General features: G+C 44.0%; 1 protein-coding gene across 1 annotated transcript in view; it reads left to right on the top strand.

Annotated features, from left to right (window-relative positions):
* The window catches only part of unc13a (unc-13 homolog A (C. elegans)), a gene marked incomplete at both ends in the record, with an annotated part of 55,621 nt that continues 35,644 nt past the window's right edge, over positions 1–19,977 (top strand). Inside the window, 14 exon segments of the mRNA XM_080770512.1 lie at positions 1–25; positions 643–672; positions 1,226–1,325; positions 3,449–3,566; positions 5,398–5,521; positions 5,713–5,783; positions 6,362–6,416; positions 7,923–7,952; positions 8,731–8,911; positions 10,599–10,721; positions 13,673–14,575; positions 14,965–15,058; positions 19,728–19,750; positions 19,752–19,772. Of these exon segments, the coding sequence (XP_080626638.1) occupies positions 1–25; positions 643–672; positions 1,226–1,325; positions 3,449–3,566; positions 5,398–5,521; positions 5,713–5,783; positions 6,362–6,416; positions 7,923–7,952; positions 8,731–8,911; positions 10,599–10,721; positions 13,673–14,575; positions 14,965–15,058; positions 19,728–19,750; positions 19,752–19,772 (1,898 nt within the window).

Raw genomic sequence — 19,977 nt, 5'->3', positions numbered from 1 at the left:
ATGTCAATCACTGAGGGAGTGACAAGTGAGGGGGGGGAGCAGATGTGAGATGACAGGGAAAGTCATTGGCGGCAGATGTGTTAGAAAAACGTTTTTTATGGTATATTCTATGCTGTTTTTTTCTAGAGCTGTGAGTAGGGACTGAGTGACTCTGGCCCGGGTGGCGCTTGTAAAGTGCCCCCTATTCCCTTGTCACTCAGAACAGCTCTTCGCTAAGTAGCTATGCTAGTGGTTTTGACGTGATGTTCACAGACAGCTAAATCTGTTTCTCTATGTATTTGTTTGGCAAAAGTTGACAACATAACCCAACGCCTGACTGGACTGGTTGAGAAAACAAGGAACTAAGTACTTTCTCTAAATTATTTGGACTAGTTTCATGAGTTTCATGTTTCCATGTTTGTAACCGCTTTAGAAAAGCAATAAGCCACGCAAAGGTCCAAGGTTACCTTGTATTTTATAATGTCTGAGAGGGTCGGAGGCACGAGACGTCTCACCACGTTTCACAGCCATTATAAAATACATAACCTCACACATCTAGTGGCTTATTGCTTTAGTATAGTAATAGTAGAATGTAAGAAACAGATCCATGTTTTACTTTTTAAGCCCTTCGTGACCATTGTTTCCTCTATATCTGTCTTGCAGTGAAGAAAGCCAAGCTCGATGGACCCCAAGGTAAGTTCTCACTTTCTGTACTGTGGAGGCTAGGTGATGATGAGTGACATTCCCATCTATGCCATGTTAAGTAGGGTGATGGTTGTTTGGCACATTTATTCACAACGTCACATGATCATTGACTTCTTCTGATGTGCTCGCCTTATACCGTTACATCTTTCAATTGTATCGATGGAATTGATCACTAGGCTATATGACCTGATTGGTTAAGCGTTGAGTCGTTAAGTGATGTCTGACGTTAACATGTGGCGTGCAATCAATGTGAAGATGTTGATTTGTTTAAAGGGTGTCTCTGCATTGTCCCTTCAGTCTGATGAGTGCAAGCTCGTAACGTCAGCACTCAGTGGGTGCAATATTTAACACGGAAATATTTAACACGTGTGTGTGCATGCACACACGCACACATGCATGCACGCACACACAGACACACACAGACACACACTCACTCACACACACACACACACACACACACACACACACACACACACACACACACACGCTCACACAAAGTGGCATTCGTTGACAGTGACATTTCTGCTTTTCTTTCTTTCAGAGAAATTTAACACATACGTGACACTGAAGGTACAAAATGTTAAGAGCACCACCATCGCAGTTCGTGGCAGTCAGCCATGCTGGGAGCAGGACTTCATGTTGTGAGTCACACTTCCTTAATTCTCCACTTTTGTATTTCAGCAGTTCTCAAAAGTTTCATGTCAGGGTACGGTAGTGTATTTAGTCTTGTTTCATGTCAGGGTACGGTAGTGTATTTAGTCTTGTTTCATGTCAGGGTACGGTAGTGTATTTAGTCTTGTTTCATGTCAGGGTACGGTAGTGTATTTAGTCTTGTTTCATGTCAGGGTACGGTAGTGTATTTAGTCTTGTGCCAGGGAGTCAGGGATTCCCATACAACGTACGTGTTGTTAATGTTCTTTAAAAGTATTCCAACAATTCACATTTGTTTGAAAATAGCAGATGTATGGGTTAAAATGATTAAATAATTTAACTGGGGACCACAGCTGGAACACCCTCAAGGAGAGCCCTGGTGGTCCCCGGACCACAGTTTGAGAAACACTGTTCTATTTTACCGGCTTCATTATAGACATGCCATCCTTCACCTGCTTCATTATACACACCATCATTCAAATCTATTCAAGTTATTAGTGTGGTTGCTTATAGGCAAGCAGACTATTGTTATTGCCGTCTATAGAGCGTCGCAGTCCCGCCCCCTTTCATGACGACGCCAGGCCCAGGAAATAATTCCCAATGCATTTCCCCCATAGACATTTAAAAAAGTATTTATTTAAAGACCTTTTTAAGCGTCGTACAAAGCCAACTAGAGTCGTGACAAATCATGACAACAAACACAATATTTTGGACCAAACAAATAATTACAATCTGCTGTTCTTCTTTGTAATTATTTGTTCGGCTTTATTCGGTTTATTGTCACGACAAGAGTTGGCTTTGTCCACGGCGTAAACGTCTTTAAATAAATACTTTTTGAAAAGTCTATGAGGAAAATGAACGGGGAATTATTTTCCGGGTCTCTCAAGGGGGCGGGACTGCGACACTCTATTGTCGTTGAAATCGTTTAAAAATGTTGTAATGATTAAATACTAGCTGTTCAAATTATGAATGACTAATTCATAATTCAATTCACAGACAGAGAGATAACTCAGCTGTCACCTCTCTGACTCAGGGATGTTTGTATTACATTTTTTATTTTATTTTAGCAGTTTAATTTATGCTTTCCAAAAAAATGTATTTTTACTGCCGATATCACAAATGTGTGGGTGTATTGAACTGCTCCAGCAGACTTCAAAGGCCAGATCAGTTTTGATGTTTTCAACACCATCACCATTTGATGATAAGGACTGGAAGTTGCCCAAGCTGAAAAACATTCCCAAAGCAGAACAGATTGACAAAAATGTTTTCCTCATCTTTTTTTAATTGGGTTTGGGTTTCGGCAGACATTCATCTGCCGAAATCCATGATGAAAACAATACAGTTCTACCCCCCTCCCATCTTCTTCCTCCCTAGGCTCACTCTTCCTCTTTCACTCTCCCATCCACCTATCTCCCCCTCTCCTCTTCTATGAATCTCCCCCCTCTCCTCTTCTATGAAGCCACAGCCCAAGTCAGCCATTTGGCAGATTACTTCCCTGGCTCTCAGAGTAGAAAGAGAATGATGTGTTTTCAAAGCTGCCTATTATTAGGATTTGATTCACTTGGGAGAGCATTTTTTTCCTGCAGAGTGCACATAGCGTTTGCCCAGCTCAATGTAGGAGGGGATATTGAACATGCTTTGAAAGTAATATAATTGACCACCTGACTGTAGCTATAATATTATATTGTTGCTGGCGGGCAGAAATCTCACTATTTCAACTTTTTTGTCATAAATAATGCTTCATCGGAGTAGTGGGGCAAATAGGCTCAGAGGTCCCTGCTATATGTCAAGGCTTATGGAAATGTTTTCAAATTTTTACTTTTTATGATTTCTTTCATAAATGTAGGCCCTACTTGATCACACTACAGTGTCACACAACAGTTTCAAGCTGGCAGATCTACATGCTTTGTTTTGGACATAGGCTATAGAAGATAGATGTTTCCACCCAAAAGAAATCCACTTTATTTGCCTTGGGGAAAATGTATGTTATTTATGTAAGGTCTGTGTATCTCTCTCTCTCTCTCTCTCTCTCTCGCTCTCTCTCGCTCTCTCTCGCTCTCTCACTCTCTCGCTCTCTCTCTCTCTCATCTCCCTGTCCCTGTGTTCCGTGCAGTGAGATAAACCGTCTGGATCTGGGCCTAACGGTGGAGGTATGGAATAAAGGCCTGATCTGGGACACCATGGTGGGCACCTTATGGATCCCCCTGCACAGTATACGACAGTCCAATGAGGTAATTGGACTCTCTCTCTCTCTGACCCAGTTAGGATTCTGCCCCCTAACCCCCCCTCCCAACCCCCAACCCTCCCTGGATTACGCAGTATGTGCATGTGCAGTGCACCCCAATACCAAAACGTATTGGTATGTTGTACAGTTATGTATATTTTCAGAGCCTTCCCATTTCATGAATTGACCTGGAAGCCTATATTATATGAGAGCAATATGAAACTGTAACAAGTTATGCAACTGCAGGTTATGAAAGAACAAATAAGTACCGAAAATTATATTAAATTGTATAAGGAATGGAACATTCTAATTTAATTTGTGCGTAACCAGCTAAATAGAATTACAATCCGAGTACTTAGATGACTTTGAGCTTGGAAACACAGTCTGTGTCGTATTGATTTACCAATTGGCACAGCTCAAGTTTAGCTTAAAGCTGTAATCCGTAAGATCTATGCCCTTCCCGGGATTTCCGGGATACTGACCTGAGATGCAACACACGCTTGCTCGGGGGAGACATTGCTTTGTTGAGCTGCAGTCAATACCGATGGGCTGTATGCACACAGGATAACTCTTCTCAGTCAATACCGATGGGCTGTATGCACACAGAATAACTCTTCTCAGTCAATACCGATGGGCTGTATGCACACAGAATAACTCTTCTCAGTCAATACCGATGGGCTGTATGCACACAGAATAACTCTTCCGACAGTACTTCCAGGCCGCTTCCCTACTTCCTTCACAGGTGTTACCGATTATACTAAGGCTCTGTTCCATTTGTTTCAGATTTTCTATTTGCATATTTTCCTTCATAATACCTCATTTGCATATTTAAATGTACAATTTCAGAAAAAGTGTAATACAATAAATCATTGCCATCATGTAAGTAATCAACTGGGAAAGTTTCATGGTGATAACTACTGTATTAATTACATTTTTACCTATTCACCTATCACGTACTGTACTGTAGGTGAAAATAACCAAATTTGTGATAAATATGATAAATCTACTACTGTGAAAGGGTTATCATATATTAATTTACTTATATTGATCCTATAAACAATTTAATATAGGTATAGTTTTGCCACTCAATTCATAATTAACGTTCTAATTTTGGAGCTCTGGCTCATGGACTAAAAGCTGGTTCTGAACTGAACCGGTTCCCAACCGGTGCAAAAGGGGCCTCAGAGTTGCACTCCCATACGGGCCATTTGGAACCCATTCAAGGACACTTTGAGACCCACTAGTGTAGCAGAGTGTTTCCAGTGAGCCAACACACACAGTAGCGGCAGCAGCATGACTCTTTGTCTCGTATGACCAGAATGGAACAGAGCCTTCATTAGTAATCAGTGGTAACACTTAGTAGGGAAGGGGCCCAAGTTCTTTCCAAAATGGCATGTGTGCATAGAGCCCATTGTCAACCAGTAGTGTTCATAACTGCAAATGTACTGTATTAACATACTCTACCATGCAGATAAAGATGCACATATTGTTTTATTCACATAAAAAAACCACTTGACTTTCAGTAGTGATGTTATACAAATACCATGGATGCATAACAGTGTAGGCATGTTTGAGTGCAAAGGAAAAAACTAATATAAAGAGATGGGTACAAAGGAATATCAAAGGAATATCTTAACTTCACTCATTTATGGACTAGTATTTATACAATATATGCTGTGTAGGCTAATACTGTATTCAGGTTATACTGTAGCACCATATTATGTTCATTTAATGTGAATAATAATTTTAATGTTACAATTTAGCAAAGACACGTTTATCTTAGATGCTGTGTAGACCTAACTGTGTGGACCTGACCTATCTCTCCCCGTGTCTGTCAGGAGGGTCCAGGCCAGTGGTTGACCATGGACTCCAACGTGATCATGGCTGAGAATGAGATCTGCGGAACCAAAGACCCCACCTTCCACAGGGTGCTGCTGGACACCCGCTTTGAACTGCCTCTAGGTTGGCCCACCCATTCATACACAGTAAAACAACATGGAGCCAAATGAGGGATTTATTGTTGTTCACGCCTTCACTGTAAATTATGCACTGGGATTAACCTTTCAAGCATAAATAAAGCTTTTTGAATGAATGAATTTACTGCACCTTTCAAGTATGCCTTTGACAATGTGTGTTGTTGTTGTGTCCTGCAGACATTCCGGAGGAAGAAGCCAGATACTGGGCCAAGAAACTAGAACAACTAAACGCCATGAGAGACCAAGATGTAAGGACATCAACTTCTTACTCCTTTTTAAATTCCATTTCATCACCTTCTCTCCACTCTCCTCTCGTTTCTCCTTTACTCTTCCTCAACCACACCTTCCTTTCTCTCTTCACCCTTACTCCTTTTCTCACTCACTCTGTTCCCCCCCCACCAACTGCCTCCACCTTTTCTCCTCATTTTAGCCATTCTCATTCATCTAGTCTCAATATTCCCCTTTCCCTGCTCCCACATGCGCTCTCTCTGTAATTGCACTCTATTGGAAAATTAGTTGTTTTTTCTTTCTCTTTCCTTTTTTTTGCGAGCAATCAATAATTTTGCAAGAAGTGGCGGGCCTCGTATATTGTTTGTCTTTTCTTTAAAAATATATATATATTTGGATGCTTTTTGCCTTTATTGATAGATGTACAGTAAATTGACAGGACACGGGGAGGGAAATAGGGGGACGACACGCAGCAAAGCTTGTCAGGACTTGAACCTGCGACACGTTGTCATGCTGGATTACCAGCATGGGCCCGGACCGTTAGACCGGCCCAGGCCTCGTGTTCTTCTGAGCTGTTATTGTGATCTTGCTGTTTCAGTATGCCTACCAGGAGCAGCAGGAGAGACCGTTACAAGCCCCGTCTACACAGTGCTGTGAGTGTCACCACCATCACACTCCATATTAGGACTGGACAATATGTCGTCGCTGTCGTTCAGAAACCTCACATCTCCATATTCTAACTTTTTGCCCTATCGTCACACAAAAAGCTTAAAAATGAGCAGATCCGTAAGCTCTAAACGTGGTGCAAAAGCGACACATTGTGAGCTTGTACTGTAGATCTGCTACTTTTGATACTTTTGAATTTGAATCCTGAAAAGTAACTGTTTTGGACATAATGAGGTTTCCCCCCCGACAGAGATGATATCGATGTTATATTGATATTGTGGTACTGAGGTATTTGGTGTGAGTGCGTGCGTGCGTATATTTTGTATCCATATCGCCCAGCCCTACTCTATACTTTTCGGTATTCAAATTCAAAAATAGCAAAAGTAGCAGATCTGCAAGCTGGAAACGCAGCATGAAGCGACGCGGTTTGAGCTTTGAGCTTGACTTTTCGACGCTGTAATGTAATCATGTAGGAGGGAGGCATTAATTTAGGAAAAAACACAAAAAGTTAGAATGTGGAGATGAGAGGTTTCTGCCTGACAGTGACGATATATTTCTATCCTCACCTCCTACACTCCTTCCTCCCACTCCCATGTTCCCCTTCAACATCTCTGAATATTTTTACACGCCTGACACCTCTCTCCTCTTCGCTCTTCCTCCGTTGTCCTCCTGGAACTGACTCCCCCTGGTTGTTGGAAAGAATATATATTCATACAAGTCTCTTGTTGATACTTAACATTGGTTCAATATTTATAAAACCCACTCACACACTTAACCACATTTTAAAACCTTTAAAAAAATAGCAAACATTGCCGATCTACGAGCTCACGACGCTGTGAACTTGTCGTTTGCAACAAAGTAGGGCAATAAAAACAAATGAAGTAAAAAAAAAACGCTCTGGTTAAGACGGTGGGAGGGAGACAGGAACGCTGACACGACTATTTGTTGCCCACTGCTCAGCGTCGCCTGAGCAGTGTGACGATTGAGGGCTTGTGTCTAGTAGTCTTCTGTCTGTCTGTCTGTCTGGCTGTCTGGCTGTCTGGCGGTATGTCTCTGTCTGTATGTCTGTCTGCCTGCTGACGATGACAAGATGGGGCTCAGGTGGAGGAGGTTGTATGGTAGAAATCTGTGGAGGCTTACTTAGCGGAGTGGGTGGCACTGGCTCAGATGTGTGTGTCTGTGTGCGCGCATCGATGGTTCTGTGCTTTTACTGTGAGTCACACGGTGTGTGTGTGTGTGTGTGTGTGTGTGTGTGTGTGTGTGTGTGTGTGTGTGTGTGTGTGTGTGTGTGTGTGTGTGTGTGTGTGTGTGTGTGTGTGTGTGTGTGTGTGTGTGTGTGTGTGTGTGTACGTACGTACAGGCTTGGCGTGGATTGTCCTAAAAACATGCCTTTGAATCTCTCACTCATTCTGCCGTGTTTAAACCGTTTTAGTTAATTCATGGCCCAAACCTAATTTAATTTCCCACCTCTTATTTCCTTTGTGTCATTGTAGGTAACTGGAGTCTATGGGGAGAACAGCAAAGTAAGTTCCTCTCACACAATTTTCTATAATTTTCAACGCGTGAATCATGTTGTATTTATTGGGCGAAATGGAATTGGTAGGTTTTCTTGTATATAACTTTATAATGCTACTGACGTTTGTGTGTGTGCAACACTCTTGAAAACAATGTATTGCATTGTGGATTTGAGCTGACAGGCTGCATGGGGGTCCATCCATGGACCCCCAATGGCCTGTAACTCTGAGAGGGTAACCGGGAACCTCGCCTCAAAATGCACTAGCCCCGGCGGACCACTCTCCCCATTTGAGCGGAACACTCGCCCACAGCTGGGGACCACTCGCCCACAGCTGGGGACCACTCGCCCACAGCTGGGGACCACTCACCCACAGCAGGGGACCACTCGCCCGGGTCGCCCCCGCTTAGTGACAACAGACTACAACAGCCCCTAACATTAAGTTAGGAAGTTAAAAAAAACCAGTTATAATGACGGAGACTTGAGCCACGAGAGGCACGGCGAAGTCCGCTTTAACCGACTCAGTGCCGAGCTTGCTAGATTTGCTAGATTGACCTGGAGTGAGTGAACTTTGGTGGTCAGACATACGTGGGTCAGACCATTCCGACATCGCTGTATTTGACCCAGGGCGAGTGTGTTTTAGGGGGCGACTGTGCTTGTATTCCTCTGAGAGTAAACACATTTGTACACTCTCAGAGTTATGGGGGGTCTTTGAAAAGTAGACCGTTTGCAAACCACTGAGGTATAGACCATTGACCAGTGGCCCCCTTGTTGTGTCTGCGGTGCAGACGAGGACCCAGACAGCGCTGTGGATGACAGGGACAGCGACTACCGCAGTGAGACCAGCAACAGCATGCCTCCTCCCTACTACACCACCTCCCAGCCCAACGCCTCCATGCACCAGTACCCCATGAGGCTGCAGCAAGACGGACAGTCCTACAGCCAGGACTATGACCAGACAGCCATGAGGTAACAAAAGTCACTTAAACCCCCTCATCTACTTCGTTGACCGGTGGAGTTCCCCAGGGCTCTATAATAGACCCCCCCCCCTCTGTACAGTCAAATCACTTTGCTGACAATAGGCGATCTATAATGTTCACCCCCAGAATATGGACGCCTGTTGGGTTCATGTGATTAACCAATCAAGGGGGTGGAACTGACACAAAAGCTACTGTTATGTGGGAACACGCCCACAACATTTACATAAGAAAAGCATGCACAGGCACCCATATGCTTTGTCCACACAAACTCACATATATACCCGAGGCAGAGAGATTTCCTTCTCTTGCCTCTTTGGCCTTGCCTACTGTATCTGCAGGATGAAGGGAAGCACACAAGGAGATAATAATCGGTAATGTGTTGAATATCACAAATTTTCTAAATAATTTGCTTATTATACTAACTTGACTTGGATTTTTAAAAACCTGGCTAGCCTGCATATCAACTCTGTCCGGCAGAAACCTTTTAATCTCCATATTTCATATTGTCTCTGTCAGGTGGAAACCCTCATATGTCCAAAACTGTTACTTTTCAGGATTCAAATTCGAGCTTGTGGATCTGCTACTTTTGATTATTTTGTGTGACGCTGTAGGATGATCAAGTAGGGCGTTAATTTACGAAAAAACTAAAGAATAGAATAGAATATGGAGATAAGAGGTTTCTGGCCCGACAGTAACCACTGCTCAGCTCCTTCTGCTTTTCTCTGTGTTTTGTGTACTTGTTACACAGGCCTGTATATGCTGTAGGCCTAGTACATGCTGTACATGAAAACATGTTGTCCCATGGTGAGCTTCCTCTGTAGAGAATAACTTTGTCCCCACTGTATACAGGCTTTCTCTGTGTGCCACAGAATGCTTTAAAGCAGGTTGCGTATCAAGAGAGCATTTCTGCCGGTATGGGCGAGTGTCTTTTGTGTATGAGTGAGTGGATGGGTGTGCAATGCACCAGACTTTAAGTGTGATGTAATATCCTCTGTGCCAGATTATTTTGCAGAAAAAACTCACCATACATCGGCAAAGTATAAATAAAACTAAACTGGGCATATCGTCTCTGTCTCTGTCCAAAACATTAGCTGAACTGGGCATATCGTCTCTGTCTCTGTCCAAAACATTAGCTGAACTGGGCATATCGTCTCTGTCTCTGTCCAAAACATTAGCTGAACTGGGCATATCGTCTCTGTCTCTGTCCAAAACATTAGCTGAACTGGGCATATCGTCTCTGTCTCTGTCCAAAACATTAGCTGAACTGGGCATATCGTCTCTGTCTCTGTCCAAAACATTTCAGGATTCGAATAAAAAAAACTAAATTGCAGATCCGTGCACAAGCACGAAACTTTGATCTTGCAGACGTTCTACTTTTGTACAGTATGATCAAGTAGGGCGTAAAAAACACAAGTTAGAATTTGGAGATAAGAGATTTCTGCCCGACAGCAATGATACAGTATGTACAGTCCCGGCATTTATTTATCCCCCCCCTTCATGCACTTCATCTGTACATGCCCACAACGGGGACACCAGGTTAAAAGTGGTTAACTCTGGTCCGAGCCGTCTTTGAAAGGTTTTTGCACTGAGCTCAACTGATGCTCCTCTCCTAACTTCTCCCCCAAACCCCTCCCTTCCTCCTTCCTCCCTCCTTCCTTCCTCCTCCTCTCGCCCAGACTCAATGATAGTTTAGACTCGGCCACCAACGGGTGCGGCAGCGATGTCGACTCGGGCTCAGGGTCGAGCCAGCGCACCAGCCGTCAGTATTCACTAGACAGTAGGCATTCCTTCTCTGATAGGTGGGTCTCTGCACCTCCTCCTCCCCCTCTCGCTCTGGCCTGTGACTCCGTCTCGCTGTGACGTCAGTGGTGGACTTGTCCCGTCCTCCTCGCTCGCTGTGCTTGCATGCTTGTGCTCTAAGTTACCCTCCTCTTCTCTGTTTATATGTACAGTACACTATTATATTCATATATGTACAGTACAGTATTTTGTTATTTACATGATTTTATCTTTAACCTGTTGCGTCCTGTAACTAAATATACTGTGCACCCGGTGACAAATGTGCCAGAATCATGCCCTTTCTTTTCCATTGTATGTTTGTGGAGTTCCGCACTGTTGTGTGTGTGTGTGTGTGTGTGTGTGTGTGTGTGTGTGTGTGTGTGTGTGTGTGTGTGTGTGTGTGTGTGTGTGTGTGTGTGTGTGTGTGTGTGTGTGGGTGGGTGGGTGGGTGGGTGGGTGGGTGTGGGTGGGTGGGTGGTAGAGTATCTGCTATCTGCATGCTATAGTTGTGGTGGGCCTGTCTAGGCTAAAATGTCAGGGCCAAATCTTTAACCCAGTTCCAGCCCTGATGCGGACCACAGTAAACCAGGAGAAGTGTCATATTTATATGGTTAAGAAAAAAATCATTTCTAAGGTTTAGGTTACAATTTGGAAAAGTGTCAGATTTGGGTTAGGATTAGGTGTTTAAAACGGAGGTGTGGTGTGGTCGTGATTCAGGTTAAAGAGAGAGAAAGAGAGTCGGCGTGAGTATGCCTCGAAGGGGCTAATTGTTAGTTATTGCTCAGCTGAGCTAATGTGTGGGCCTGTGGGTCTCCTCCATCGTATATAACAATGCGTTTGTGATGTGTGTATCTGCTTCTGTGGCAGTCTGTTATTACTGCTTGTTGTTGAGAAGAGCCCTGTCCCACAGTAAATAATTATACAGCTATATCTCTCCCTCCGAAGCAGAACAAATCAGGGAGCCTTCAGCTCAGAGACATGCATCCTCCTAGAGTACAATTTAGTATTCTTTAATTTACTTGACCCAAAGTAAAATAAAGTCTCTTTCCCACTGTTGCCTTTGTTGGGACATGCACATGTGAGATTTTCATATTCCGTTGCTGTCAGGCTGAAACCTTCTATGTCCAAAACTGATACTCAGAATTCAAATAAAGAAAATAGCTAAACTAAACAGAACTGCACTGCAACACGCTTAGAGCTGGTAGATCGGCAATCTTTGCTACTTTTATGTGACACAGTAGTTTGACAAACTAGGTCATTCATTTACAAAACAATCATGAAATGTTGGAAAAATATGGAGATATGAGGTCTCTGCCCGATGGCAACGGTATTTGAAGATAATTCCCTATACTTGTGAATGGGTTTCATGACGGCAGTGCAGACAGACAGTGGAGCTACAGATGAGAGCAGGAGTGACGCCAGCCCAGGACTCAACAAGTGTGCTTGATGTTGCTCTATTTGGCGGAGCCACTGGTGCGAGCCTTCTGTGTGTTTTTTAATTGAATCAATAGATGAGGATGGATATATCTCTCTCTCTCTGTGTGTGTGTGTGTGTGTGTGTGTGTGTGTGTGTGTGTGTGTGTGTGTGTGTGTGTGTGTGTGTGTGTGTGTGTGTGTGTGTGTGTGTGTGTGTGTGTGTGTGTGTGTGTGTGTGTGTGTGTGTGTGCGCGCGCGCGCGCTGCGCGCGCGCGCGCGCGCGCGCAGTGTTTGAGGATGGGGATCATGGGGTGGGCTGGGGGAGAGGGGGTTTAGGAGGGTGGATCACTAATGAGCACGAAATAAGGTCTTGATTTGTTTGATGCATTACTCAATCAATTGAGTTATTGATTTGTTCATGTGATCAATCATCCAGCCTCTTATTCCCACTATAGCCCCAGGCTGTTCCCAGACTTCTCTGTTACTGCTCCCCCAGTTCCTCGTGCATTATTGAACACACTTTGCTGCACTCAATAGAACCTAAATACTGACATGTTGATGTGTGTGTGTGTGTGTGTGTGTGTGTGTGTGTGCGTGAGTATTCCTGTGTGTCAGATCGCCCTGACTCATGCAGTGTCTAACAGCGTCATTCATCACGGTGAACACATAGTATTTCTCTCGGTCTCTCTCTCTTCTTCCTCAATTGAGGAATCTGGGTCTGTCAGATTTGAGAAGGTTGTTTTTCTTTCATTTTATTCAGAGTTTTTATCTGCTATTTATATGCAAATCCTCTGTGTATGTGTGTACTGTGTGTGTGTGTGTGTGTGTGTGTGTGTGTGAGTGTGTGTACAGTATGTGTATAAATCATCCTCTCCTCACTAATCTCTCCCTCTACTAAAGCTCACTGTGGCAAGAATTCCCCCGATTTTAAGCCCAAGTGCGGAGCGCCCAACTTGAGGCAGTCGAGGCCGACTATCGGCGCTAATAATCCTCATGCCCCCCTGACCCTGCGGACCCCCACTGCACCGACTCCCCCCCTGACCCTGCGGACCCCCACTGCACCGACTCCCCCCCTGACCCTGCGGACCCCCACTGCACCCTCCCTGACCCTGCGGACCCCCACTGCACCGACTCCCCCCCTGACCCTGCGGACCCCCACTGCACCGACTCCCCCCCTGACCCTGCGGACCCCCACTGCACCCCCCCTGACCCTGCGGACCCCCACTGCACCGACTCCCAGGGCGACTGACAAAATCCAACATGTTTGATTTTTTCTGGGCCAACTCAAAGGCACAGTCACGTAGTTTGTATCGGTCACAGACTGATATCTGAAACCATCGCAGGCAAATCTGAAACCGTCTTAACCACGTGAACCCATATTCTGGGCCGGGGAAATTGTGTGTGTGTGTGTGTGTGTGTGTGTGTGTGTGTGTGTGTGTGTGTGTGTGTGTGCACTTGTGTGTGCACTTGCGTGCGCGAGCGCGTTTGTGTGCGTGTGTGTGTGTGTGTAGTTGTCTGTGTGTAACTGGTCTCCATATCTCCCTCTCCCCACCAGTCCAACAGATAGCCGCTATGCCTCGTCAGGCGAGCTGAGCCGAGGCAGCTCCCAGCTCAGTGAAGAGTTCGGTCCCCAGGACGGCGACAGCCTGCGCGGCTCCGAGTTCTACGATGAGAATGACTCGTACCACTCCTGCCACTCCTCGGTCAGCTGTGGCAAAGAGGGCTCCCCCGTCTGGGACTCGGAGGAGCCCCAGGTGGTCTACAGCGACGAGGGGGGCTACATCAAGGACGGAGGGGAGGAGGGGGCCCTGTACGAGGAGGAGGAGGAGGAGGGAGACATGTACGAGGAGGAGGAGGAGGGGGCCCTGTACGAGGGGGAGGAGGAGGGAGACATGTACGAGGGGGAGGAGGAGGGGGGAGAGTACAACTATGACAACGAGGAGGAGATGCCGTACGAGGAAGACGAAGACCTGTACCCACTGGATGGCACACTCAGCGAAGACCAGGAGCCGCCTTACACCCCCACGCCCACCAGCACAGCCCCCGCCCTGGAGCCCCCCTCGGACGGCCTGTCCTCCACGAGGCCTCCTCTGGAGAAGCAGGCCTCACTGCACCAGCCAGCCCATGGCCAGCTCCAGCCCCCCAGCATTGGCCCAAGCATGACCCCTGCAGTCACCAAGGACAACACCGTACCCCCTTTCAGTGCGGCTTCCGCTAAGCCTCCTTTTACATCCACACAACCAGATCTGTCTACCTCCACAGCTACTACCATGTCCTCCACCACCACCACCACTGCCTTCACTACCGTATCCCAGAGCCCGGCCTCGGACGCTCAGCCCTTAATGGAGCCTGAGCTCAAACCCGAGGTCCCACTGGAGGAAAGTCTAGCCACAGAGCAGCCTTTGTCGGTGGAGAGTGCCCCTGCTGAGGAGAAAACAGAGGAGCCACCAGTACCAAGGTGAACATTCAGATGCTGTTGATACACTGTCAGATTAGTCTTATTAGTCTTCAGAGTTTGACTCAGTTCTTGATGGAAAGACTAAACATTATGTAGACAAGAGGTGAAATGTGTTTGTTGCATTTTGGGGCTGTTTGTTTATGTTGGGAACATTTATAAACATTTGAGGATAACAGATTTATGATGTGGCAATAAAGTAGTTATTTTCCATATACCAATTAAGTTTGGGGTTAGGGTTAGTTTTAGTTTACTCATTGATGGGGATACATTTTTGACAAATGAACTTCCAAATGAGTACACAATCTATATTCATATATGCAAATTACACAATCTATATTCATATATGCACAATCATGTGTGGCAAATATTTCTTCTCCATTCGTTGCCAGTTTCCCAAAGAGAGAGATCATGGAGCCTGGTCCTGCTAGGGCTAAGGCCAACTGGCTCCGACTCTTCAGCAGAGTGCGACTTCAGATACAAGAAGTAAGGTTTATGTGTACGTGCGTGTGCGTGTGTTTATGTTTACTTGCACCTGTGTGTACACTTGTAGCCTACTGTATGTGTTCATATTATGTGTATGTATCCATGTGATCATAAGTGTGTTAGAATGTGTTAAAATGTGTTTCCTGTTCTCTTTCCTCCTTTGACTCACTACTGTCCTGTTCTCTTTCCTCCTTTGACTCACTACTGTCCTGTTCTCTTTCCTCCTTTGACTCACTACTGTCCTGTTCTCTTTCCTCCTTTGACTCACTACTGTCCTGTTCTCTTTCCTCCTTTGACTCACTACTGTCGTGTTCTCTTTCCTCCTTTGACTCACTACTGTCTTGTTCTCTTTCCTCCTTTGACTCACTACTGTCCTGTTCTCTTTCCTCCTTTGACTCACTACTGTCCTGTTCTCTTTCCTCCTTTGACTCACTACTGTCCTGTTCTCTTTCCTCCTTTGACTCACTACTGTCGTGTTCTCTTTCCTCCTTTGACTCACTACTGTCCTGTTCTCTTTCCTCCTTTGACTCACTACTGTCGTGTTCTCTTTCCTCCTTTGACTCACTACTGTCCTGTTCTCTTTCCTCCTTTGACTCACTACTGTCCTGTTCTCTTTCCTCCTTTGACTCACTACTGTCCTGTTCTCTTTCCTCCTTTGACTCACTACTGTCCTGTTCTCTTTCCTCCTTTGACTCACTACTGTCGTGTTCTCTTTCCTCCTTTGACTCACTACTGTCCTGTTCTCTTTCCTCCTTTGACTCACTACTGTCGTGTTCTCTTTCCTCCTTTGACTCACTACTGTCCTGTTCTCTTTCCTCCTTTGACTCACTACTGTCATGTTCTCTTTCCTCCTTTGACTCACTACTGTATTTGAGTTCACTGACTTTGCTTGTCTTGTTGGTTTTCCGAGCTTAAAGTATGCTGACCTGTTGATTGCTGTGGTTTGTCTTAGTCGTGTTAAGTCTCTGTATTTGTTCTGATAGTTTCTGTTTACCCCGTCTCGTATGCCATCTCATTGTTTTCTTTTCAGTTGTTCGTTGTGATTTGCATGTTGTCCATTCTGATTACCAAAGGATGGAGTGGACGCTCAGGTAGGTGTGATCAATATATGGAGTAATTAATTAGTCAGATATGACTGTCTTAAGGCTCAGAGTAGAATTGGGTAGACAGCAACCTGTTGTGGGTCTAATGGTGTTTTTTTAAGCGGCACTATGCAACTTTTTTAATGAAACAAATAATAATGTTGTCAAATCTGTATGGTAGGGTATGTTAATACAATATAACTTGTACAATTGGGGTGGTTGTATTTTGTCTCCCTGTTCTTCTATTGAGACATTTAGATCGTCATGTCACACCTAGACACAGGATCTGACACTAATTTTGGTCAAGATTCAATTTATCCCCTGAGCAATCAGGCAGGCTCTATTAGCTCAAAGGTAAAAAAGAAACAGGGTTCAAATCCGGGGTAGAAGAGGAAAATTACATAGTGCAGCTTTAAGCTGATAGAGGCCAGTTATTGGGCCCCCTGAGCATCAGTATGACGTACGTATCAGCACTGCGTGTGTCATTTTCAGAGCAGCCAGCGAGACAAAGAGCATGTCTTTCTATAATAGAGCAGATAGAATTAGAAGAATGATTACACAGATAGTCATCTGACAGTAATCCACTTTTACTACGCTTCTCAAATGCTGAGACCTCACCGCTGACGTCAATAAGTAGGACATACCCAATTCATGGAAGACGTACTTGGATGTTATACTTAAGTAAAAGTAGCAATATATCATATATTTTAATTTGTTCAGCTATACGTAACACTAAATTAAAGTGATCATAAAATAGTATTGAAGTAGATATCTACTGACAATTTCACAGGACCTCTATTCAATCTTCAATATAGAGGTTTATTTTGTGCAGAGCATAAACAAGCAATGGTCAGGATCTGACATGACACCACTTCACAACAATATTTATATCCATTCTCTCAGTAAGCAGGTCTCGGCCAGACGGCCACCTTCCTTTCTCATCTATTTCTTAATTTTAGGCAATATGAACCATCTTGTTACTATGGTTGTGTTCATTTTCTGCAAGTCATGTCTAGCCGGTAGGCATGTAACGATTCATTCAACTCACGATACGATTCGTATCACGATATGAGGTTCACGATACGATTTTTCACGATATAAAAAAATAAATATATTTTAAAGAAAAATTACATTTTTTTTAATTTTATATCATTCATCTCCCCCCCTGAGATGTTTTATTTAACTACATTGCAAAATAAGTAGCATTACTTTTGACAGTGCAGAAACATAATTGCCTTCCTTGATGAGCATCAACGACCATCATAACCTGAGCACAGTCACAGACACACACAGCTCCCCTCTACAGTGCTCTACTACTGAAAGTGACTATCATTTCTCTCCAAAAGCACTTGAATATGATGGAATATGACTAAAGCTCACATTTCACATCACACACAAGCCCCCCTTTTTTTTTTATAAAATCGATATTTTTATTTCAATGAATCGATTCATATCATCGGGATTAATATCGATATATATCGATATACGATATATCGTTACATGCCTACTAGCCGGTGTACCTAAATACATACATTTCTGAGAATCCGTTTTCCCACAGCTCACTGAGTAGTTCGCTGTGACCTAGCCAAATAACTAATCTGTCTCTTGTGCTGTGAAGTTCGCTGTGACCTAGCCAAATAACTAATCTGTCTCAGGTGCACGATTGGTCTCCTATGATAGACCTTCCCTGAAGTGTTTGTTAGTCTTTCTCAATAATACTTGGAACTCTTACAGTAAGTATGTAGTAAAAGTATGACAAATATCTTTACTCTTTAGCTACTTTTTTTAAAAATACATTCTGTGGCTACTGGCTAAGTAGGCCTAAGTTTTAGTTGAGTAAAATTACAAAAGTACACCCCTAATAGTAGTGGAGTAAAGTAAAAGTAGAAGAATAAAGGTTTTTTTAACAGTTTTACTGTGGGATAAAAACATCCCAATCCCCATTTGACTGCCTAGTTTTTGAGTGGTGCTAGCCACTCCTATAGACAGCAATGTGTGTCCCTATGTGTCCGTCTGTCCTAGCACGGAAATAGCGTTTGTTCACCACACACACACACACACACACACACACACACACACACACACACACACACACACACACACACACACACACACACACACACACACACACAGTACCACTCAGTTCAGACGGGTCTTCAAATGGTGTGATCCTTTGTTGTCGTGTTGAAAAATATCAAGAACAAAGAGCGTAGAACAGCGCCGCCCATAGCACGCCACCATTGCCATTGTATTGCATTGGGCCTCAATTTCCCAGAAGCCTCAGCATGCCAGTGCGACTGAAAACCTTCCAGTGACGTCATCCGAACGTGTCACCTATCCCACTCGTTTAAGTCTTAAAATTAGTGATGGGAGGTATCGGCCGATTCTAGTTGTTTTTAGATTAATCGGCATCGGTTTGATTAATCAATCAGACCGATTAATTAATCGTTCCGATTAATCGGTCTGTCTTTACAGATAAACAAGCCCAAAGTAACAGCTTGAACAGATCTACAAGCTCACAATATTAAATATAAAGGTATTAAAGTTAAATCTGACTTGCCTAAGTGCAGTGCAGTGCAGATACCCTGTTACATGTATTTTTCAGAATGGACAAAATTATTATAATCTTTTACAGAATGAGATCAGGTAATATCGGTTATCGGCCATAACATCAATTAATCGGATATCGATAATTCAATATCGGCCAAAATGTCTCATCGGCACATCCCTACTTAAAATATATTAAAAACGCGAATTAAACAATAAAAACATAACTTGTGTAACAGGAGGGAAAGTGTTAATGTAAAGTAAATACTTAGTTAATGTACTTAGTTACGTTCCACCACTGTAAGTACCACATGTGGTGAAAGAGAGAGAGAGAGAAACACAGCACAGTACAGTACTATCTCTTATTTCATCTTTTCACCTCATGTTATTTAATCATTTGTGAATTTCAGAGACAAGGCAATAGGCAGTCGCTATGGTTGCAGCTAGAAGGGAATGGAATAATGACAGTTTCATAACGGTGTCATAGCGTTATTCCACCATACAACACACGCTATACTGTGTGTGCAAGTGTATATATATATATATTCATATATATTACACACACACACACACACACACACGTACAAATGCGCTCGCCGACACACACACACACACACACACACACACACACACACACACACACACACACACACACACACACACACACACACACACACGCACGTGTCTCGTCTCGGTCGGGTGGAAACCTCATTATGTGCAAAACCGTTACTTTTCAGCCTTCAAATTGTAAAATAGCAGATGTACAAGCTCAAAACATTTCCAGCTTGCAGATCTGCTATACTTGTGATGCTTTCGTGTGATGCTGTAGTAATGGTCAAGTAGGGCGTTAATTTAGGAAAGAACACACAAATTTCAAATATGGAGGTAAGAGGTTTCTGCCTGAAAACAAAGTCTCTTTTGTAAGTATATACACTGGCAGTGGCAACCCATGATTGAAAGTGCAACAGTGTGGGATTTCTCGCTTCCACTTACCACCACTCTAATGGATGTCTCTCCACCACCTCTGTCTTTCTCAACAGGCCAGAGGAGAGAGCGTTGGGTTGTTCGCTGCTCCTGTCAGCAGGGTACGTACAGTAACCCAGACTCTTACTGTCAATGGACCGGGAGGGAGGCTCTCAGATCAACCAGCTTGCAAGGAATCTTGCATTTGTGTAGTTGCACATGCATTGAAATCCCATGCTGCTAATAGTATCTTACTAATGTATGCATTGCACAGTGATTTTACGTGTGTGTGTGTGTGTGTGTGTGTGTGTGTGTGTGTGTGTGTGT

The sequence above is a fragment of the Protomyctophum bolini genome (assembly GCF_963924005.1).
Source record: "Protomyctophum bolini genome assembly, chromosome: 8".
In the NCBI taxonomy this organism is placed as follows: domain Eukaryota; kingdom Metazoa; phylum Chordata; class Actinopteri; order Myctophiformes; family Myctophidae; genus Protomyctophum; species Protomyctophum bolini.
Note: the sequence above shows the minus strand (reverse complement) of the source record. Positions and strands in the feature narration are given on the sequence as shown.